The sequence below is a fragment of the Armigeres subalbatus genome, chromosome 1 (assembly GCF_024139115.2).
Source record: "Armigeres subalbatus isolate Guangzhou_Male chromosome 1, GZ_Asu_2, whole genome shotgun sequence".
Taxonomy (NCBI): Eukaryota; Metazoa; Arthropoda; class Insecta; order Diptera; family Culicidae; genus Armigeres; species Armigeres subalbatus.
The window spans coordinates 89,373,199-89,397,750 of NC_085139.1; the positions used below are offsets into that span (position 1 = coordinate 89,373,199).

General features: G+C 40.6%; 1 protein-coding gene and 1 non-coding gene across 3 annotated transcripts in view; both read left to right on the forward strand.

The window, feature by feature from the left end:
- The window catches only part of LOC134228141 (rootletin), a 90,374-nt gene that overhangs the window by 40,643 nt on the left and 25,179 nt on the right, over window positions 1–24,552 (forward strand). The window contains exons 1-3 of one of the 2 annotated variants that reach the window (XM_062709921.1): window positions 15,811–15,885; window positions 15,960–16,561; window positions 16,628–16,793. In XM_062709921.1, the coding sequence (XP_062565905.1) occupies window positions 15,811–15,885; window positions 15,960–16,561; window positions 16,628–16,793 (843 nt within the window). Of the gene's footprint in view, window positions 1–15,810; window positions 15,886–15,959; window positions 16,562–16,627; window positions 16,794–24,552 lie in introns of those variants that run through there. The other variant, XM_062709931.1, reaches the window with a different exon arrangement.
- Window positions 14,286–14,392, forward strand: LOC134208442 (U6 spliceosomal RNA). Its single transcript, XR_009978670.1, has one exon. It is a non-coding gene; the product is annotated as a U6 spliceosomal RNA (small nuclear RNA).

Below are 24,552 nucleotides of genomic sequence, written 5' to 3' on the forward strand. Positions count from 1 at the left end.
CTGTTGCCAACTGGAAAAGGCACGTGCGAATCACGAGTACGCGGCGCGGATGCTGCGTTTCAGCTGTGCCAGTTTGCGTTGGGTCGCACCAAGAGCGAAGATGCTCGTAGTGTCGTATACGTATGCTTCATATGTGCGTGTTTATATTCAGTGAGTAGCAACAAATGTTGCGGAACATAGTTTGGACTTTGGCACATTAAATTATTGATAATAGTGATGGATGATGACATTTTTCGGATGTTCCCTTGAACCGTCCTGAGATTCTGATATAGGATGGACGGTTTGTCCATGATATAACTGCCTATGATCGCATATTTGTAACAATCGACAAAAGTAGGCATGGGAGAAATGGAACGATGAAGTTTGTGATATGCATAAGTATGCAAATCTCAATGATTTTCTAAAAATTCCCATAAATTGCCCAAACAATTTATCAAGTTGGAATCTTCGGTAGAAACATCTCCATTACTTGGTATTTGAATACAAAAAAATTGCGAAAACTTTTGTACATAGCACATGGCGTACCGTCAATAAAGTTTTTCAGTGTTACGGTTATGCGTTCACTTTGCTTAATGTTACAAAACAACTTGGTAGTTTTTTCGAGTTTTTTGGAACAAACTTTCTTATATCACCTGGTCAACTGAAAGAATTAGCAATTTGGAGATGATTCATGAGCTTTTCTCAAAATCGACAAAAATGCAAATGTTACAAATATGCGATCATGGGCAGTATGTAACATATGTTACATTTAGCATTTTTCTTGATATTGAACTAGTACTGTAAATTGGTCTTAATCAATCATTACATCCAGTTTTCCTCAGAAAAGTAAAAACAATCAACATTAACTTATTAACATCAGTAAGTTGATAGCAGTTGAATGTCAGAGGGCAGTTTTATACAAAATCAATAAAAATGCAAATGTTACAAAATTAAATTTTTATTTAATATGCGAAGCCTGCCAATGATTGGGTAGATAGCTCTAAAATATCGCTTCATATGTAGCAAAGTAGAAAACCTAATTTTACAATTTGATTCTCTATGAAATTTAAAAGCTTTTCACAGACTTTAAAGAAACCACGTGGAATTTTTTAAATAAGGGTTTTAAATGTGCGGACATGTTAAACTGTGTTACTTTAATTTTTCTCATATTCTCTTTTTCAACATGGATTTATATATTCGATTTGGATATCATGGCCTATGTCTAGGTGATTAACGACCCCATTTTTGGTCACTGTAGGCCTAGTTGTCGGGCTTTCCTAGAATGTGGTGTGGTTTGACTCCGCAAGCAGGCCTCATCAAAGCAACCGTGTGCTGCTTAAGGTGCATGAACCCAAGTCCTGGTGTTGTTGTCCCGATCTGAAATGACGGGCTCCTGCCCGACCTGCTAAAGGTATGCCTCCTGGAAGGTGTTAGTCGGGTCCCTTTCCATTCTTGCCTCGTGCCCCCCGGGAACACGGGATGCTGCGACTACTTCCGGGAGGTCTGTGATCATGCACTTTTTCTAAAATTCCGGCCCCTAGCTTAGGCTAGTTTACAATTAATTGCATATTATTCGGCAACTCGGTCGTACGAAAATCATTTTTTTTTGTTAAATATCTTGGCTGTGCATATGCACAGCACATGTTTCGAATTGGACAAATTGATATGAAATTTGCGGAAAAGAATCCACGTGTCTTGGAGGGACTCGATCCTTTAACCTCCTACTCTCTAAATAGGCGTGATAACCCCTACACAACTAGGGGAAGTGCACCGTTTTTGGCCAACTCTGAAAAATACATGTTTTAACAAAATAATCGATTAGTTGAAAGCAGCGTTGAATCGTGAGGGATATATCTCTTGATGGAACTAATAAAACTCTCGCGAATTGCTTTATTTTTGGAGTTATTCGCAAAATTGGTCAAATTAGGAACATGGCCAAAACCGGTACAGTTGATTTGTCCAATCTTCACATGTGCTTTACTGTTGTATATCCACAGTCAAGCGAGCCCACCTTGTTTATTATTCGCACACTCTATGCCCCCAACAACGGGCTTGGCGGATTTGTATAGAGTGTGAAAAGGCTTGCTTGGCTAAAGCATTTAGCTAGTTTGCTAACTGACTGATGGCTTATCCACTGCTACGTTGGCAATGTCCCAATCCCTCCTCGGCGGCGGTATACCTCACTCGAATCCTCATGACTCCCCCCGGCGTCGAGGGTGGTCCACCAGTTCCGGTGTATAATTAGGAAAGCTTTGATCACCGCGTGACTTTATCGAAATTAATTTATTGGCTTTTTTCGGTGATAATTATACTACTCAAAGCGAAAGGGACCAGTTCCGGTGTAAGAATCTTCTGCACTGATGTGGCCCCGACTAGCAGCGGCTATCGCTGAGGACGCTTTCGCACATTGCGCCGACTTTGGCTCAAGGTTGCAGAGGTGTTCCGACAGTTCCGTTGTTAAATGACGTCCGCACTGGCGGTGTCCTACATACCCGAAGCACTTCCTTCTACTTTCTTCTTTCTTCAGCAGGTTGGCTGTTCGAGTGCTGAGGTCGGTCCGACGATTCCGGTTGGCAGAGGACTTCCTCCAGTTCGCTGGTACCCCGACGACCCGAGGCCAAACACTGGTCACTGTGCTGGTTTTTTCCCCGTAACGACGCTTCTTCGCTGGTCCCTTCTCAGATCTTCGCGTCAATAGATTTGAGTATTAGGATCTGAGTTCAAAGACAGTTTGGAGTAACATTCGTAGATATTCAACGAATTTTGTAATGTGTCAATAAAAGTGTATTGAAGTCAGTCCCGTGGAACTATTATAAGTCATAAAAATAGTGGGGACTTCGTAGATCTTCTATTGATCGATTTGAATATTGAAATCCGAACCGAAAGATAGTTTAGAGTGTCATAGATGTTCAACGAATTCTATAATGTGTTTATAGTGATGTAATGAGGTCCCGTGGAGCTATTCCAGCTCATTAAAACAGTGGGGACATCGAAGATCTTCACGTTGATCGAGATCTGAACTGAAAGACAGTTAGGAGTGTCGTAGATGTCCAAAGAATTCTGTAATTTGATGATTTAAATATTAAGTATGCTGTAACGAAGTCCCGAATCGTAGTTATATCACTGGACAGGCGAAGGATTTTATCATAAGTCATAACGCATTTCAGATTCGAATATTTAATCAGAATATGGTAAAGTATGGCGTTCATTCCTTGAAAGAAGAAACTCAGAACTCACTGATAGTTTGGATGCTCTAGATCATTCTAGTGCCCATATCCTGACACGTTTAATATTTTTCCAGGATAGAGCAGCCATTTTTGAACATTTTTACTGAAGAAAGCTTGGCTCTATTTCTTAAAATCGTTTTTTGACAGCTGATTTTCGTGATACCGTATTGAATCGATTGAAGTAAAATCAAAATTTCATCACTTCAAAACCTCTAATCAGTGCAAACTAAGTGCTGGAGACAATCTTTTCACCTTATAGGGTAAAGTGCCCAATAGTGGACCCCAACCAATAGTGGACCCTCCAGACATTTTTTCATTATTACAGCACAATGGAAATATTTTGCTATGAAATTCCATCGGGAGAACCTACCTTACAGTCCTATGATTTGATTACATGCATTGAAAATGCTCTGGAAAGTAAAATTAGTTGATTTTTTACAATTCTATAAAAAATGAACACGAGAGTGTCCATTATAGGAATATTTTGGGGGTCCATAATAGGGAAGAAGAACGTCCCGAAACGAAACATGAAAATCAAATGAAGTGTCGACTATAAGAAAGCAATTTCCTATTATGGACCCCCAGGGGGTCTACTATAGGGCAAATTTAGTCCAACTTTAGAATGTTAATTTCAAAGAATAACGTCGAGTATTTGAGTGTTTTATGTATGTATCGTGAAGAGGAGATGCAGAGCTTGATGTTAGACATCACGCAAAATTAATATTTTGACAATTTCCACTCCTTATGCCAGGAAGAGCAAAATTTCGCTACTAGGGGGTCCACTATTGGGCATTTTACCCTATTTATTCCTTATCATTAATTTCGTTTAAAACGCCCCCATTTTCAAAAAAAATGTGTAATTCCATCCATGTTATGGATTTACAACTAACATTGATTCTTCCTATTTGAAATTTTAAAACATACATGGAATAGCAGCACAGACAAACAGACGTTACATCTTGAACATTTCTCAGAAAAATCCATCGATCAACTACTCTACGTGCCTCTACCTCCATCTTTCGTGCGTGTTACACAAACCAATGTTTTCATTTTCACTATAAATAGGGGAAGAGGCTCTAAAGCGCCCCTACTTTGCTTCCAACGAGCTGCAGATTGAAAGAAGTTTTTTGCGTTATGAGTTTTCGTGCATCGAAATAGCACCACTTGTTTAAAATGTTATCATTAATATCAATATGATTTAAATTTTCTACAATTCAAAGATAAGATCAGCAAGACATAAAAGCCGTCTTTGCTTAGCTAGCTTTGCTTGGTTTCTTGTTCCTCCACAGTAAAATCCCATAAAGAACTGTCAGACTGTGCGTGAAGAATTTAATTTACCTTCGTAGTCGCGAATACGAACAATCTTAATGCGTATAGGGATAATTTGTGTGCCCTCTATATAGGCATTGTTTTCGAAGAGATGAATATGGGAGCTATGAGATGAAGTGCCGAAACGTTCCCCTAAATAAAAAATAATTTGTGTATAAAAAAAAGTTTTGCCGTTCCGTATACTTAAATAATTACAAACTCTTGTTTTGAGCTCGTTATAAATTTCATATAAGCATTAAAATATTGACTACTACGCCCTACAATTTACCACCGTATATTTTATATTTCGTCTTTTTATATCTCATATTTTTCAATGAAGGATTGAAAAAACATAATAATTTTGTATTCATTTTGCATCTCTAAAATCGGTAACGTTATTTATGGATGCACCAGAGTTATTTTATCTTTTCTAAAGCACGTTAATAACAATCGACAACGAACCAAGCAGTAACAACTACTTCAGTTCTTTTGCCGTAGTGAACTTTGTTTGTCATCATACCAACGATGTAATCATATTAGAATTACTATTGGTAAATTTTTTAATGCTCGTACTGTTGTTTGTACGGGTTAAATAAAAGTCCTTGTGCCGGGTGCAAAACCATTTGTTGAATGTCGATGGTTGCTGTTAACAAATAAAAATGTCTGTTGAGGTGGCGTGGAGAGGGACGAGGGAGGTTACCCTAAAGACAAAGACACGCCGGCCGACAGCGACGCGATTATCAATCGCTTTCTTTGCGTGCATCGTGCATCCTCGCGCTGCTAAACAAAGGTTTCATTGAATGAAATGAAGCATCCATCGGAAACTTCCATGCAACTTGTATGATACAAGCGCACAACAAACAATCGTATAGTCGCGTGTGTGGAGGGAAACTTAAGGACAATCCTCACGGAATCCAAATTTGAAAGTACTCGCGAAGCAACGCACAACTGTCATTTTTATTATTTCACGCACGTTCATTCAGCACTTACACAGTTATTAACTGTGAGGTTTCTAAGCCAAGTTATCATTTTTGTATTTGTATAATCATGAAACGGCACACGATGATACTTTTATGCCCAGGAAAATCGACACATTTGTTCGAAAATTTTCTAGACCGAAGGAATTGAACCTAGCCACCCTCAGCATGGTCTTACTTTGTAGCCGCGCGCCAAAGAAATCATTTTGTTAAGAAAAATATTTTGACCTTTTTAGTGGAATGTCTTCACTTGTCATAAGACGAGTTTGTAGAATCTCATTGAATTCCACAACTTAATTGCATCTTGGCAGATACGTATTTCAACCTCAGCAGTAAGGCCGTCTTCAGTGTTTCGTACTTGACTCGACTTGAGTTGAGTCAAGTACGAGACACTTAAGACGGCCTTACTGTTGAGGTCGAAATACGTATCTGTCAAGATACAATTAAGTGGTAGAATTCAATGGTATTGTACAAACTCGTCTTATGACAAGGGAAAAAAACATGTTGCTGTAGAAAACAAACAGATTCCATGTTATCGTGTCATATTTGTTGTCATTTATTATCCCAGCGCAGAGATTAGGGTAAATGTCCGAAGTTGGACAACAGATTCATGAGTGGCATAGTGAAGCTGTTTTGGCCACCAAGTCACGGCGAATTGGAAGAGACGGAGACTATGGAACCGGTCATGGTGAAGCAAGGTCTGAATTGTACAGAGGTAAAAATAGAGCGGTTTCCGGGAAAGTGTTTTGGATGTGGTGAATTTGGACATAGGCGAATCGAATGTTCAAAAATGATTGAGAAAACTGGCAGAGCACATGTAGCTGAGATAGCAATAGATCGGGAAGTTGCACTGATGATGACAGAAAGCGAGAAAGCGGGAACCGAAAACGAGTTGGAGTGGATTAGCGGTGCCAGTCGGCATATGGTCAAGGAAAAAGATTTATTTGATGTATTTGAAGACTTACTAGAACCTGTGAAGATCGATTGCGCAAAGGATGATGAAAGCATGTGAGCTACAAAAGGTGGAACTGTGTCAGGAAGATCAGTAATTCATGGAAAGACTACAGCATTTAAAGTAGGAGAAGTTGTTTATGTTCCGAATCTCACGTTCAATCTCTTATCACTGAGGAAGCTAGTGAAGGTTGGAGTGACGGTTGATTTTCAAGCTGAAAAAGCAGTTATGATTCAAGGCAATCGTTTAGTGGGTGAAGCTAAAGTTAGAGGACATTTGTACTATTTTCGGATGTGGAAGAATAAGAAAGATACTGTTCTGATGTCACAAGAGAATTACGAAAGTCAAACTGCGTTATGGCACCAAAGGTATGGACATCTAGGATTCAAGAACTTAGAAAAGCTGAAGAAATCTGCAATGGTCGTTGGTCTAGATTCGTTAAAAAAAATTGAAGATTTTTTCCGCGAGCCCTGTATGGAGAGTAAGTTGGTGCGATTGCCGTTTAATGGATCGAGACCGGCGACGAGTCGACCTTTAGAAAGAATTCACACGGATGTTTGCGGAAAGATAACACCTCCTACATACGACGATAAAAAATATTTTGTTAGTTTCATCGATAATTTTTCTCATTACGCTGTTGTATTTCTGATGAGTAACAAGAATCAAGTTTTCCATTATTTCAAAGTGTATGAAGCTATGGTTATTTCCAAATTTTAAAAGAAAACCGAAACTCTGAAATGTTATTTGGGTAGCGAATATTTCTCAAATGAACAGTTACTTTTTTATGAAAAACAAGGCCACTGGTGGTATAAGTACCATGGTAAAAGAATCTTGAAATGAGTGCCATACCAATTATTGTCTTTATCAAAGATAGTCTTGCAACAATTTTCTTGTCCTCTTGTACCATGGTACAAGTACCACAGGTGTGTCCTTAGTATTAAACTTGGATTCTGTCAGGAGTGACCTTATAAGCAATCGAAGGAGCGGTTGACTGTGCTATCAATATTCACTTGGTAACGGCTTCATCAAATCTTGATTAATAATAAACAAGCTCTTCAACTGATCAGACGTGTTTTTTCATAGTTGTCTGCAAGTCGCCCTGGAATATATATGTAATCCTCTTGAACTCATAGTTTTCGCTCAAAATCACCATTTTGCACAATACACGGTTCGAGGCCGCATCTCTCCATCCTCGAATACGCCCCAGGCTCGCCAAGTCGTTCTGCACCTGGTCTGCCCATCTCGCTCGCTGCGCTCCACGTCGTCTCGTACCTGCCGGATCGGAAGCTAACACCATCTTTGCAAGGTTGCTGTCCGGCATTCGCTACCTTCTGGATACTGGGTTCGCCGTAGAGCTGGGCGAGCTCATGGTTCATTCTTCGCCGCCACACACCGTCTTCTTGCACACCGCCAAAGATGGTCCTAAGCACCCGTCTCTCGAATACTCCGAGTGCTTGCAAGTCCTCCTCGAGCATTGTCCATGTTTCATGTCCGTAGAGGACAACCGGTTTTCTTAGCGACACATTTGGTGCGGTGGCGAATCTTTTTTGACCGCAATTTCTTCTGGAGCCCGTAGTAGGCCCGACTTCCACAGATGTATTTTACGACGGACATTGTTATCAGCCGTTAGCAAGGATCCGAGGTAGACGAATTCCTCGACCACCTCGAAGGTATCCCCGTCTATCGTAACACTGCTTCCCAGGTGGGCCCTGTCGCGCTCTGTTCCGCCCACAAGCATGTACTTTGTCTTTGAGGCATTCACCACCAGTCCAACTTTTGTTGCTTCACGTTTCAGGCGGGTGTACAGTTCTGTCACCTTTGCAAATGTTCGGCCGACAATGTCCATGTCATCCGCGAAACAAATAAATTGACTGGATCTGTTGAAAATCGTACCCCGGCTGTTACACCCGGCTCCCAAGTAGCACATTTCTATCGAGACTGGTTACACCAACCTGGTTGTGACCAAATTCGGTCGAATATCAGTTACGGCAATCGACCTGGAACATGTGTGCTACTAGGGGCTCTCCGCATGACACCTTCTAGCGCAATGTTGAACAACAGGCACGAAAGTCCATCACCTTGTCTTAGTCCCCGTTGCGATTCGAACGAACTGGAGTGTTCGCCAGAAATCTTCACACAGTTTTGCACACCATCCACCGTTGCTTTGATCAGTCTGGTAAGCTTCCCAGGGAAGCTGTTCTCGTCCATAATTTTCCATAGCTCTACGCGGTCTATACTGTCATATGCCGCCTTGAAATCAACGAACAGATGATGCGTTGGGACCTAGTATTCACGGCATTTTTGAAGAATTTGCCGTACAGTAAAGATCTGGTCCGTTGTCGAGCGGCCGTCAACGAAGCCGGCTTGATAACTTCCCACGAACTCATTCACTAATGGTGACAGACGACGGAAGATGATCTGGGATATCACTTTGTAGGCGGCATTAAGGATGGTGATCGCTCGAAAGTTCTCACACTCCAGCTTGTCGCCTTTCTTGTAGATGGGGCATATAACCCCTTCCTTCCCCATCCTCCGGTAGCTGTTCAGTTTCCCAGATTCTGACTATCAATTTGTGCAGGCAAGTGGCTAGCTTTTCCGGGCCCATCTTGATGAGCTCAGCTCCGATACCATCCTTACCTGCTGCTTTATTGGTCTTTAGCTGTTGGATGGCATCCTTAACTTCCCTCAAAGTGGGGCTGGTTGGCTTCCATCGTCCGCTGAACTGACGTAGTCATCTCCTCCGCTGCCTTGACTTTCACTGCATGTAGTCTCAGTGCCATTTAAATGTTCCTCGTAGTGCTGCTTCCACCTTTCGATCACCACACGTTCGTCCGTCAAGATGCTCCCATCCTTATCCCTGTTCTGTTCCATCTCCTCGCACTCCGCTTCTTCTAGGCGGCGTTTCTTCTCCTGAGAAAGGCGGGTCTGCTGTCTCCGCTTCCGTCTATAACGTTCCACATTCTGTCGGGTACCTTGCTGCAGCGCGACCGCCCGCGCTGCGTCCTTCTCCTCCAGAATTTGTCTGCACTCTTCGTCGAACCAATCGTTCCGTCGACTTCGTCCCATATACCCGACGTTGTTCTCCGCTGCGTCGTTAATGGCTGCTTTAACTGTATTCCAGCAGTCCTCAAGAGGGGCCCCATCGAGCTCACCCTTTGCCGGCAACGCTGTCTCGAGATGCTGCGCGTATGCAGCACCGCGGGGAGGTAGGGATAGGAGTTTCTGGGTAAGAGGCTAAGGACCGCGAGATGGGGTCTATTTTATCCCTTAAGGTACGCGTATACCAATGGTACGCTTTACCCAGCATTTGCCGTGCCAGAATACACTACATGTGGGCCATTGATAAACATTCTATGACAGGAAAAACTTCCCAATATCTCAGCGTATTCGGGAACCTATCAAGTTCATATCACTAATCACTATGATGTTGAAGCACGATTAATATGTCGTGAATAGTTTCATAATTGTAATTCATGAATTTCATAACTACATACATAGCTGATAAAGTTGGCCGTCAGCAAATATACTTCGATTGCGGAAAGATTTGTTTACTTTTAGCATGAAGTGATTTTATTCAAATTTGTATTATTTTCAGTAGAAGAGAACTTCAGAGAAAGTATAATCAGGACCATTTGATTAAACTGGATTGCTGAAAATGAATAAAATTATTTATGGAAATCGTGAAAACCTCGAAGAAATAATAATGATTATATTATTAATCATAAAATCGTCGTTCTACTTGTCTTTATCCAACAAGTAAATCCAATTTCAATAGAACATCCACTATTCATCCAAATTAAATCCCTGGAATTGTGAGTTTGAGTTCCCAGATCCTTTGTATTTCCGAGAAAAATTCCATGTAAAATTTTCTCTTAATTTACCATGAAAATTAACTTGAGCTTTGTTGGATAATTATTCTGAATCTACAAGGGATTTCCACTGATTTTTAATGGAAAATTCCTATGCAATTCCAAAAAAAATACCAAGAGAATTCCTCTCAAATATATAATGAAAACCGAAAATTAAACAAATTAATTTGAAAAAAAAAATTTCTAATAAATTAGGTAGTTCCGCTAGGAATTTCCACTTCCTTTGAGAGCTCCTCCAGGAATTCCTTCGGAAATTCCTCCAGAAATTTCTTCGAAAGCTCCTCCAGGAATTCTTTCGGAAGTTCCTCCAGGAATTCCTCCGGAAGTTCCTCCAGGAATTCCTCCGGAAGTTCCTCCAGGAATTCCTCCGGAAGTTCCTCCAGTAATTCCTCCGGAAGTTCCTCCAGGAATTCCTCCGGAAGTTCCTCCAGTAATTCCTCCGGAAGTTCCTCCAGGAATTCCTCCGGAAGTTCCTCCAGGAATTCCTCCGGAAGTTCCTCCAGGAATTCCTCCGGAAGTTCCTCCAGGAATTCCTCCGGAAGTTCCTCCAGGAATTCCTCCGGAAGTTCCTCCAGGAATTCCTCCGGAAGTTCCTCCAGGAATTCCTCCGGAAGTTCCTCCAGGAATTCCTCCGGAAGTTCCTCCAGGAATTCCTCCGAAGTTGCTCCAGGAATTCCTCCGGAAGTTCCTCCAGGAATTCCTCCGGAAGTTCCTCCAGGAATTCCTCCGGAAGTTCCTCCAGGAATTCCTCCGGAAGTTCCTCCAGGAATTCCTCCGGAAGTTCCTCCAGGAATTCCTCCGGAAGTTCCTCCAGGAATTCCTCCGGAAGTTCCTCCAGGAATTCCTCCGGAAGTTCCTCCAGGAATTCCTCCGGAAGTTCCTCCAGGAATTCCTCCGGAAGAACTTGCGGAGAAATTCCTGGAGGAATTTCCGAAGGATTTCCTAAAGGAATTTCCGAAGGAAGTTTTGGAAAAACTTTCGATAGAATATTGAGGAACATCCGGTGGAATTCCTGGAGGAATTCGTGGAGGAGCTTTCGGAGGAATTCCTGGTGGAACTTCATGCGGAATTTCTTGAGGAACTCTTGGAGGAATTCGTGGAGGAACTTCCGAAGGAATTTTTGCAGGAGCTTCTGAAGGAATTTCTGAAGAAACTTAAGGAATTCCTGGATGAGCTTCTGGGGAAATACATGGAGGAACTTCCAGAGGAATTTTTGGAAGAACTTATTAAGGAATTTCTGGAGGAACTTTCACAGGAATTCCTGGAACAATTTCTGGAGCCACTTCCAAAGAAACTTTCGAAAGAAGCGCTGGAATTTGTGAAGGTACTTTCGAAGGAATTGCTGGAGAAACTTTCTGTAGAATATGGAGGACCCTCCGGAGTACTTTAATTAGTGTTTTTTATCGCAATTAAGTACAACAAAACGGAACTTCCTTAGAACTTTTTGGAGGATTTTCCGGAGGAATTCCTAGACAAACTTCCTGGGGAATTCTTGAAGGAACTTCCGAAGAAATTTCTGGAGTATCTTCATGTAGGAACTTCCAAAGAAATTCCTGGAGGTTTCTCCAGAGAAATATCCGGAGCGATTTCAGCAAAAACTTCCGAAATAATTTCTTGATGAACTTCCGGTACAATTCCTGAAGGAACTTTCGAAGGGATTTGTGGTGGATCTTCTGGAGAAATTGGTGATGGAGCTTCCTTATTGGAATTATGTACAATACTTCTGAACCTGTGCAGTTCCTGCAGGAACTTCCGGCGGTTCAAGACATCAAAAAATAGTATTCCTACTGTTCTGATCGAGGTTCTGATATATTTAAAGCAGTCACTGAATCAATTAGAATTAATTTAAAATTTTATTTAAATAATGGAAATTAATTCGTCTCTAGAAATAATTAAAATCATCTTTGAAAAAATCAGAATTCCTTTAAAACTTGAAACGTTATATAAAATCTATCCGGCAAATCCGCATGCATTGTGTTTTGCAACTGCGGTAATGATGCGGAATTTTTTTAGTACAAACCGTCGACAAACCGCTTGCCGTTGCCGTTCCGTTGCCGCACTCCATTGCGTTCCCCCTTAAAGAGAATGCTTTTATTTTTCACAGCAAGTTAGGTTTTCGAGAATTGAACTTAAAGTTGGTGGATTATTACCACCGACGAACCGACGTGTCACTGGCGCTCTCTGATTGTCCCACACTTTTCAACGGTCATTCGCTTTTGCAGGCGATCGCTCTTGTCAATCGAGCTAAGTCACAACTCCGCTGCAATGTTAATACACGTAGGTTGGTGGCTGAGCTACGAAAACTTCGCGAGCCATAATAGGGGTGGCGGTAGTGTTCTATGATTTGTCATCATGGCGTCGTGGGCAGCAAATTTGAATTATTTTTCATGGGGTGACACGTCGGTTCGTCGGTGTTATTACCTTATGAATCTGTTGACTATCAAAAGGGGATTTTCCTTAAAATACCATTCGAATTCCTTTCAGAATCTCAAACAGATTCTGTTCAGAACCTTCAATCTTCTTCTATACAAAATCTCGAACATCCTAAACGGGCTCTATTTCAAATTTCATTCAAATTCCGAAAAATATCTGCCCCGAATCTCGACCAGAATTCTGTTCAGAATCGCGAATGAATTTAGAATTCCAAACGGATTCTGTTTAAAATTCTGATTGGATTTTGTTCAGATTCCCGAAAGAATTCTATTTAGAATCCTAATCGGATTCTGTTAAGAATTCCAGATGGATTCTGCTTAGAATCTCGAACGATTTTTTCTCAGAATCTCGGATGCTGCTCATAATTCCAAAAGTTTTTTTAAGAGCCCCTCCGTTATTTGCTACGAAAAGTTATAGTGAACAATAAACCTCTAGCATGAACAACGTAACATCAAAATTATAGAATCGGTTGCCACATAATCATTTGGGAAAACAGCATACAATATACCCTGCCAACTCAGCCGAAAAGATGCTATGGCAAAAAAAAACAATTTCTCATGACAAGTCAACTACAGTGATAAAATCTGTAGAATGATATGTCCCCTACAAATACATATTTTATTTGAAAAATATTCCCAGGAATAAAACATTTTGTTCAAATATTCAATATTCTGAAATAAACTGAAGAACGAATAAAAATAATATATAAATATATTGCGGCCCGCTTCAACAGCTCAAAACTGCTCTCCGCTCCGAGTCACCCTCACCTGCATAAACGATAAACTACCTCCACTCTCCACATCACCAGGCTTCGGAATTCTCACTCATATGAATAAAAACCTGCGATTAATCCATTAAGCGGAGTGCGATTTTTCATGGTCCCCCTGTGAGGAAGTATTTTCACACAACATTTTTATCCGGATAGAATGGCGGGTGATAAATTCGTGAGCACCGGATCGCCGGATATTTAAATTTTAATCCACAAATTTTCCTTCTTGTCGCCTCACCAGATAAATTTTACAAGCATATTTACAAAAATTTAGGACCGCAACGGGATTCGAACCTAAAACAATTTTAAAATATTTAAGGCGCCCACTATAACCACGCCACCACATGATTTGATTGAAATCGAAGGGAAAAACTGCTGTATTGAACCTTCTGCTTATCGTGGCGCATCGTCAGATTCAATCAGCTTGGAGAGGCAAAGTAAGCAGCATTTGATTTTCGCGAAACATGGGAAGAAGGATAACAATTTTTCGCACTATCGCTTGTGCCGGAGTTTATCGCACTGTAATTTATCCGGATAAAATGCATGGTGGAGTGATCAGTTGTCGCGTGAGTGAGTGAGAAATCCGAACCCTGCACATCACCATCAGCGTTATTTGTTCCCCTCGTCTATCGTAAACGACGCGAAGACATCAGCAGTGTATGCGGAGTTCATTATTCGCTTCGTCAGTATGACTCTTTCTGCTGTTTATGCATCGCTAGAACTGCTTCTGCATGCCCTTACTATATATACAAAGTGTCTACCTCTCAGATTGTCCTAGCTTCGGCTGGACATATACTAAAATTGGAACGATACAGAGAAGATTAGCATGGCCCCTGCGCAAGGATGACACGCAAAATCGTGAAGCGTTCCACATTTTTTTGATGATTTTTTCTTCACTTACTGTTTTATAATAAAATCATCTCAACTAATTTTAATTCTCATTTTCATTTTTGTGGATTTTATTTCATAGAAATAAACATCATTAATTCATTGCTTCATGAAAGTTAAAGGTCTTGTTGTATGAGGTTACCTGCATTTTCTTCAACTTATAGTTTTCATAAGCATTCAATCAAAAACGAATAAGAATTGAAATGCAAATAAGACTTTTTTTTATTATTTTTGTGATTTTTCAGCAGTGAACAAAGCCCATGTTAGCACAAAAAAACTGACAAAATTAGTATTTTAATTTTAACCAAACTTTTCTGTCTTCAAAACAATATGAGTTTTCGATCGGTAAATGGAAAATGGAACAGTTTCACCAGACTGTTATTTTTAATCTGTATTATCTCATCATAATGTAATTTTAATTAAATGTCTTTATATGTATTCAACCTCTAAATTCGGTATATTTTCCAAAGTTCTATTAAATTTAAGTGTTTATCAATGTGACTTTCCTTATTTTACATTTTTCAGAACAAACGCCCTACTATGTAATGAACACTTCCTTTTGATTTATATCGTGCTGCGGTCGGTCAGTGTCAGCAGCACCCTCGCCTATATAATGTACCATCAAATACGAATAGAAGGGTGCATTTAAATGCCCTCTTTGCAAGCTGACGTCACCGTTCTCATGTTTTATCCCCATTAAATATCTACTTGTGTCCTGGTTTCCACTGCCCAGTACCAAGCTGCGCACATCACTTCCTGTGTCCTGACAAGATAATTATCACCAGCTTAGGGTGAGATGGGGCATATAGTTCAGTTTGAATGCATGTGTTGTATAAACAAGTTGGTTGAAACCGACCTTACTTTTGAGGTTGAAATACGTATCTACGTAATAAGCTACAAAAGATGGATTAAATGGAATAGCACTACATAACCCGTTTTCAGGCAACTGATCAATCACGGTAAGGGTATACTACACAAATAATGCTGATAATAAACACATAGTTTTGGATTATTGTAGGTATATTTGAGGCCATATTAATGGACATTAATTGGGTGCACCTGCAAGCTCTATGTAATTATTTTATATTGTACACAACTATCAAACCAGCATAACGATCGTTCCCCACATTCTCCTTCCATATTGCGGACAGAATGCGTGGAAAAATCAACCGGTTGGCGACTTGCATGCCCTACTGTGCGGAGTGGGTATCGATTTTTTTTGCCGGTCAGCCACTTGCCAACAATGAATGAAATCACGCGAGATTTGTTTGGGTTTTTTCTCGGCTTGCCGGGCAACCGCGTTGCGTCAACGCAGGAACATCAACGCCCCCAGCACTGGCCAAATTATAAATGTCCAGTTGTGGTCAGTAGTGTTAATGTTTGTTGTCAGTCAGCAATGAGCGGGTGAATGGAACTGAGTGTGATTGGCTTTCTTGCTGTGGTCGCTCTGCTAATCTTAATGAAAAAATCAGTTTCATTTAAAGTTAGTGAAAATAAGTCTTACAAATCGTGTTTTAGAAGTATATCAAAATTTGTTTTATTTCTTTTTTGTTTCAGTTGGGCGGCAAAGAATGCGCGCCTAGTATAGCATCGCGCCATATTGGAGAAGGTGGTGGTGGTGGCGCCGGAGGTGGGACCTCCTCTGGAGAACGCAAGAAACCCTTTTCACGCCCGTTTAGCAAGTCTCGCTTGGAAGCATCCCACAGTGGAACTGGCAGAATGTCGAGTCCATCCCCGACGGAAACTAGCGCCCTGATGCGCCAAAATAACGAACTGCGACAACGTTTGCAAGAGGAAGCCAACACTTACAAACGCCGTCTCGAAACGTACAAGCAAGCTCAGAACAATCAAGCCGCATTGGTAAGCAGACTGCAAGCGAAGGTGCTCCAGTATAAACAACGCTGCAGTGAGCTGGAGCAAACTCCAACGTCCAGCACTTGTCCGAGCTACAACACCAGAGAGCATTCACCCGGCCGACATCATGTTGCCCAACCTACGGGTCCAATTTGCCCCGCAATTGGTGCTCCGATGAGTCTGCCGCCATGCCCGGTGGCACGGGAACGATCGCGGTCCCGTTCGCGATCGCAGTCTCCGTGCCGTAAATACGCCGACGGAAGCCACGACGAAATTCGCCATCAGCTGGACGAGGAACGACGAAGGTACGGCTTTTAGATTAGAGAAGATGAAATAAATTCAATATATTGATTTACGCTTCGTATTGACAGATGCGAAAAACTACTGGTCGAAAACTCCTGTTTGCGACAACAGTTGGAGGAGTCCCATCGAACCAACGAAACACTGACCAACGATCTCCAGAAGCTTACCGTCGATTGGGAAAGCTTGCGGGATGAGTTACTGAACAAGGAGGACGAATGGAAGGAGGAGGAACAGGTGAGTGACTCATATTAGGGTATACTTAGGGGTCGTTCAACAATGATGTCACAGGTTTTAGGGGGGGAGGGGGTCTAAGATTTTGTGACACTGCATATACTAGGTATACAAAAAAGCGTGACAGAGGGGGGAGGGGGGTCTAGAAATCTCAAAAAGTAGTGGACGTCATATTTGAATCGTCCCTTAGTTGAATTATTCTTTGATTTACGTTAAGCTTTTAGGGAGTTCAGGCAAGTGTAGATCATCAAGTATGCTACACCCATGGAAATGATTATAACACCACTGCTGGTTTTACATATTATCATTTCAGTAGAAAACCGAATTAGCCGCCAGCGAAGTTGGATTTTTCTCATAATACATACGTTAAATCTCATTTCGGAAGTGGTGCGCTGTATAGCGCATCAGCAAATGAAAACAGCGCACCACCTCCGAAGTTAGGTTTAGCATACGGATTGTGAGAAAAAATCCAACTTCGGTAATCGCCCATTTCGGTTCTCTACTGAAGTAATAATACAATAGAGTTGCAACATCTTACTTCAATTAATCGATTCAACGTTGTGATAATTTTGTACCCAACGATAATTCGACTCAAAAGTCGACAAGAATCGAGAGTAACCGATTAGTTAGTTGGCTCCCCCAGATCTAAGCGATTTCATCGCCGCGACGGCGACAACTAGTCGCCGCGATTCTATCGTTGGGTCGCTGCAGGCAATATTCCATTACCGTTTCCATATCAACGGCGATAGAATCGCAGCCGCCAAGCGATAGAATCGCGTCGCAAATGTCGCATCGCGTGTGTTTGAAGGATTTTACGACATCTCTCCGCCCAGCTTCTGCATAGTTGTTGTGTGATATCGTTAGCAATAGCATAGCAATGAGTTGGTCCCCGAATGATGTCGAAAAACCATTGATTTGAAAAATAAATGTTGATATCCCATACACAAAAATTTACATTAACAATATGGAGACTAACGCCCGTTTTCCTGGCAGGTTGAAATGTAAACATATGTTTTTACTGTTTTTACATGCCAGATAGACCAGATGGTGGACATCGGTTACCTACTTAAATTCGTTTATTTTGATTTTTGTTTGTTACATTATTTTTAATATTTCAAGTGTGTGGTTATTTGGCTCTTTATCTTTGATTTTGTTTCAATGGCAATGGTTGAAATTCAACTGTAATTTATAAAGTTTATTTAATGTTTCAGAATAGCCTTAAGGATGCATTGATTAATTTAGAAAATTTGATAACCTAGCCACTATGTACAGTGTACACTCATATTTACAATAATAATTTGATAACTTATGTGGACATCGGTTTAATTTCATCACAATTTATCCAAGAATCGATGATCCAAACACTTCCGACGGCCCGCCCGACTTTCGATAGCGATATGTTTACCTATTTGCTGTTTATTATCACCGTTTGTGTTCTGCTTGAAGCTTTGTTCAGTATTTGAGCGTATTCATCAAATGAACTTCGTTCATTCAATAAATGTACGAATGAATCGAGTAAAAAGATCCATCGCTAAAACGACGTGATGCATGACAATGACGATCATTTCAACGAACAAATTTGACTCAGGTTCAACATCAGGGCGTGATGAGTGGGTCTGCTCAGCAATTCAATTGCTGAAGCTGGTTACCTCCCAATTTACCTTGTTACGAATAACAGCCGGCAGAATGGGTCTGATCCTGATTCAACCTCTTTCGAAAAGTAGTTTCGATTTTTGTAAATTGTAGATCGTAGATAATAGTACAAATGGTAGCAACCACCCCCATGAAACGGCTGTCATCCACGAACAACTCGCCTGAAGCCAAAAACATGGTGCTGGATGTAAACATTGCCGGTTAAGCAATAAACACACGAAGTCAGAACAGTCGGATGCGACGTAAGCGGCATGTGTTGCATTGTTAAATTATATTCAACGAGATGTATTTGAATTGCTGCGTGATTTTCGACGTTATTAATTGGCGCTTTGATGTTGCATGAAGAAGAAGAAGCAGAAAGATGATATTGAAAATCGCACGGTAAAACATACGAGGATAATTTTGAAACTCTTCTCTGAAATTCTAGAGGCAATTTAATTAAAACGGTAAACAGTACGGGGTTGGACTTTTCTTATACTGTGTATTAAGTATGATATCACAGAATAAAAATTGAAATATTGTGTTTATTGTGCAGTAGAAAACAAGACTAACCCCGTACTGCTTACCGTTTTTAATTAAATTGCTTCTAGAATTTTAAAGAAGTGTTTCAAAAATTTCTTCGTATGTTTTCCCGTGCGAATATTTTTGATTATCATCTTTCTGCTTCTTCTTCTTCTTCATGCAACATCAAAGTGCCAATCGCCAATGCTCTCGCGGCGGTATGAACGGAGCTTAAAATAGGAAAGGCAACACTAGCGCCATCCAATCGGTAGACGGCTTCAAGAACTACATCTCATTTCAGGGGGGTGGTAGCAACAGTTTTGTACGTTTAGAGAAAGGAAGACATAAACGCTGCTAGGAATGTCAAAAAAGAAAAAGTCGAATCACAAAAAAAAATCCACAGCGAGATATGGGATTGGGATGCAATACTCTAAATAATTTAAAAAAATTCAAAATGATAATTCTCGGGTACTTTTTCAAAACGGCGTATGTCGCAAATTGTAAACAAACCCGTTTTCAACAGCATATGGCATCAAATTCATCTAAAAATGTGTCTATCTTCAAATTCAAAACTACATGAAAATGTGTTAATAAAAATGTAAATCAATTTTTTGCAAAACGGTGTAACATCATTGTTGAAAATATTGCACATACACCGCTTAACAGAAAATGTACTTTAAAAAGTTTTTTCGAACAACTAAATAGTTTAAAACGTGCGTCTGCTTGTACTTTTTCATCACTCATTTCAAAATTAAGCATGTTGCTTGAATATTCTGATTTTCGTTAAGAAAAACATTTTACGTTGTTTTTCTGCAGCAAATATTGTTACGTCGTGTTGTAAGTGTTGAAATTTTTTTGTCGCATGAGTGTGAAACGTTTCAACTTGACGCAGCATTTCGACGTATCAACAATGCATCGTACGGAGCAGCGTAACATTTCGACGAAAGTAGCATCAGCATGACCTCGGTCATGCTGACTTATCAAAACGACGTATGTGATTTTTCTGTTGCAGAACGTTGTAACAAATATTTTTATCAAAATAACTGAAATCTCGCTTAACTTTCCAAAAGGACCTAAGTAACATTTTTTTCATGAATTAATTTGAGCACTGCAATCAAAAGCTTTCATGTTGTTCTATTGATTGCGCTATTCAAATTAATTCATGAAAAAATGTTACTTAGGACCTTTTGAAAAGTTAAGCGAGAAATGTTCGCACGCAGTGCAGATTTCAGATTCAGTGACGATGAACCTTTTCATAATGTATCGTTGAGGTAAATTCAATTGCAATAAAAATGTTTAGTTTCTAAATAGGAATAAAAATAAAATCTGGAAACTTCTAAGCCCATTTTCTCAGCTTGATCAAAATGTTACATACGCCCAGTGGCGCCGTTTCAGCAGCACTCAAATATAGATCAATAATTACGGCGCCAGTCAGTTGGGAATGGAGAGGAAAGTGAGTTAAAGATTTCCTTTCGGTCCGTTGCTAACTTGTTAGTGTGTAGTTATTGTTGCTACTAGAGACCAAGAAAACCCTGCATCCCCGCAATACTACGTTAATTATGTAGGGTAGATAAACAGAAGTGTACATCAAGGATTCACTTAAAAAAGTGATGTAGTCTTTGCCAGACCTCCTGTCTATAAGGCAGAAGCTGTATTCACTAGACTGTCGAGCTCGTCTCCAAAAATTGAGAAACTAAACAAGAATAAGAGAAAACACTTGCAAAGATATGCACAAATCAAGTAGTATGATGATTGTAGCACATGTATGTGTGGTAGCAAGCCTATGAGTAAAAGAACTCTGAAAGCATCTTAAAATTTATTGAAATCTGTAGGAATCACAAGCATACCTACGTTTGCACGAAATCTTAGAAGTTATAAAGAAAGAAAAAATTCGGTGTAACATTATTCTTGAGATTTCTGAAAACCCATAAATACTACTGTACTGTACTGTATTACTACTAGTACTGAACACCCTGAAAGATTCTTATGATCGTTCATAAGCTTTACTGGTAGATCGTAACGATGTTTCTTAAGATTTCCAAAGGCTCGAATTTCTAGAAGTTTATGTAATTCCTGGAAACCATTACATATTTTATCAAAATTACAGAAAACTATAATCAATTCTGGAATTTCGTAGATATTTGAAGGCATACTCTGGGAATGTAATGATTGTCTTAATAGTCATAGGGAGTTTTATAACTTATCTGAAGATGAGAAAATCTCTTGAAACCCAAGAGGATCTCCGGAAAGTCCCTGAAACTCTCTAAAAGAATTCGATAGATTTGATAATACAGTTTTGTCCTACCCACGTCTTGGAACGCGGCCGCGCCTCTGATACGCCGATTTGAAAAAGTTCCCGAGATATGTATTTGAAAATAATTTGGAGCACCGGGTTAGACAATAGAGGTAATAAACTATAGAGAACGATTGTCGCTGCGGTTCCCTTTGTTATCGTCCCCAAACTTGTTGGGTACCTATCTGTCAAACCGTACTGATTTTTCCTTCGTTGACATTTAGTGCCCTATCCTCGCCAGCAAAAGATGTTTCGCCAGTGACGACAGCGACAGTCTTCCTCTATAGTTTATTACCTCTATTGGTTAGACTTTTGATTAACCACACTGTAAACCCAGCAATACTCTTTAAAGAGTAAAAAATAAACATTTTCTATCGATATATGCAGCTGTCAAAATAACGGGTAATTTATTTTAGACAAAAATGCGTATTTTGTGCTCATTTCCATGTTCCTTGCTTTTACTCATTAATGAGTGAAAAACAAGTTAAGATTCAAACAATCAATTGAAGAAGCTGGGTGCCAAATAATGGTAAGAGTTTTTGTTTTTTCTTTCAATATTTTAAATAATAAAGGAATAATCGAGGGATTAATATTTCTATTTTAGTTTACAAACGCAGTCCAGAAACAGAAGATAATTGTCGGGATAACTGCCGTCAAGATGATGCTGAATGACTGTTTGTTTCCTAGATGTCAACTCGCTACAGAAGCCGAATGGATTGGGGTAGATTCCGTTGCAAGTTTGCACCAAGCGATTCGGACATCCACTAGCGCTGCGGAACATCCACTGGCGCTTATGAAATGCTCCATGACCTCCATGATGATATGCTCGCACATATCAAGGCTGGTTGCTCATCATGTAACCAAATCAGGGGATCCTGTCCTTATTTGCTTTGTCTTCGGCTGCCGGTGATTCAACATCTGGAGGATTTTTTACGGTAATTTTTATACTTTCAGTTAAATGCTTTTCTAATCTAATCTAACTCCCTAGCAATAGAATAACGTCGCGCTGGACCACCAGTGTCTGGAATTACCGCCGAGACAGCCGCTGGGGGTATTTTGACTGATGGTGAACGAACCTGGACGAAAGAGGCTTTTGATACGCGATGCGGCAAGACAAAAAAGGGAAACAAAAATGCCAGTCTGGGACACGTATTTTCACTACTTTTAAAATATGATCGAATAAAAAAAAAATTTAAATGAATCCCTTGTTTTAATATTACAGTGATTACACTAAATTAAAACTAAATTCCTTTTTGTTGGTCAACAAGAGTAAAAAATACCCATTATCCAGAATATTTCCTTCTGAATAATGAGTAAAAATTACTCCTGAGTTTGACGTTCAGGCCTTTTACTCATTAATGAGTAAACACTGTTTACTCTTTTAATGAGTTGAACTATTTAACTTCATAATAGGTACTTTTTTACCCATTAAAGAGTACTTTGCCGGCACAGTGCATATAGACGAATCCAAGTAAAAATAAGAAGAAGACACACGACGGTGTTAACTTTGACAGATCCTACAGCACAGCATAGGAAGATCATTTTAAAATGCTTATAATAAATTCTAGCTTATAATATTCCCCTCCCCCCCCGTCACGCTTTTTTACCTTGTACATGTACTGTCACATAATCTTATACACCTCCCCTGCCTAGGGCGTGGTGGGATTTAGCAGTGGGCTCTGCTAAAATCCCTCCCAAAAAACCACAAGTGCCCGTAAGCGGACTCTATCAAAGCGACTGTGTGCCGCTTCAAAAGCACAAGCCCAGGGAGGGAGTGCCAACTGGCATGTGGAGTGTCCCTACTTCGGTAGGGTAGTGCGTGAGCTGCTTCGGCAGGGAGTGAGTGATCTGTTTGTGCTGAGGCAGGAGTGTCATAGCGAGTCGCCGCCGCTATGGCAGCCTCGAAGCGCAGCAGAAGTCTGAGTATGGACTGCACATGCTAAGGTAAGAGTGTCGTAGCGTAGTATCGTTGATTAGTCCCCACATACCGCTATCGACACCTCGAGGCATGGCAGTGGAGTGTTAGAATAAGTTGTGGAGTGTACCTACTTCGGTAGGGTAGCGCGTGAGCTGCTTCGGCAGGGAGTGAGTGATCTGGTTGTGCTGAGGCAGGAGTGTCATAGCGTGTCTCCGCCGCTATTGTCACCTCAAAGCGCAGCAGAAGTCTGAGTATGGACTGCACATGCTGAGGCAGGAGTCGAGGTATCCCATCGACACCTCGAGGCATTGCAGTGGAGTGTTAGAGTGAGCACCTGAAAAGGGTCACATGGAGCGAATGGTCTTTGGAGAAGCTGCTTCGGCGGCAGGGTAGCAGTGGGTTGTACCCACACACCTACAGTTGTGCACATGTGGTGCATGGGGAGTGTCCCTGCTTCGGCAGGGTAGCGTATGGTCTGCTTCGGCAGTGGTGTGATTGATCTGCTCGTGCTGAGGCAGAGTGTCGTAGCGCAATATCTGTAGGCCCAGGCAGTTACCGCTATTGACACCTCGAGGCATGGCAGCGGAGCGTCCGGGAGAGCATCCAAGTAAGACTCAAATGGAGTGAATGGGGTGCGAGCACCCAAGTCAGTCTCGCGTGGGACGAGTGCCTGTGTGAGCGATAATGAGTGAGTACGCTTAGTACTGCCGTCCCCCAGAAGTAGTACTGCGAGGTAGTTCCTGGGGAAACGATGGTGGAGCCCAAGGAGTTTAGTCGGTATTACCGGTATGGTCGAGTCCGACACTCCAGTACACTTCCGTGTGGTAGTTTGGCAACTACAATGCACGTGTACTGGGTTAGTGTGTAAATGCATTCTCCTTGTAAAAAAAAAAAAAAAAAAAAAAAAAATACACCTCCCCCCCTAAAACCTGTGACATCATTTTTGAACGACCCCCTAGAATTTATTATACGCATTTTAAAATTATCTCCCTATGCCGTACTGTAGGATCTGTCAAAGTTAACACCATCGTGTGTCTTCTTCTTATTTTTACTTGGATTCGTCTATTGTACATATATTTATTTGATTGTTCATGATAATAAATGTTTTTCTCGAATTCATCCCGGAAACGGTACTATTTTTGATGTTTATTGAATTTCTAATCTCGTGCAATAATCTACTACTCAAAAAAAAAAAAAAAAAAATCAGCTGGTAATTTTAAAATTATTTTGAATTGCGTTGGCTGTACCTTGCCGTGGTAAATTTTCGTGATTCTACTTTCATTGTTTCTACCCATTGTTTAAACAAAAATCTATCAGAAAATATCTACCTATTAAAAATTTTATATTGCACGAAGAAGTTACAAAAAGATGATGTTTAAATTGCATAGAAAACATAC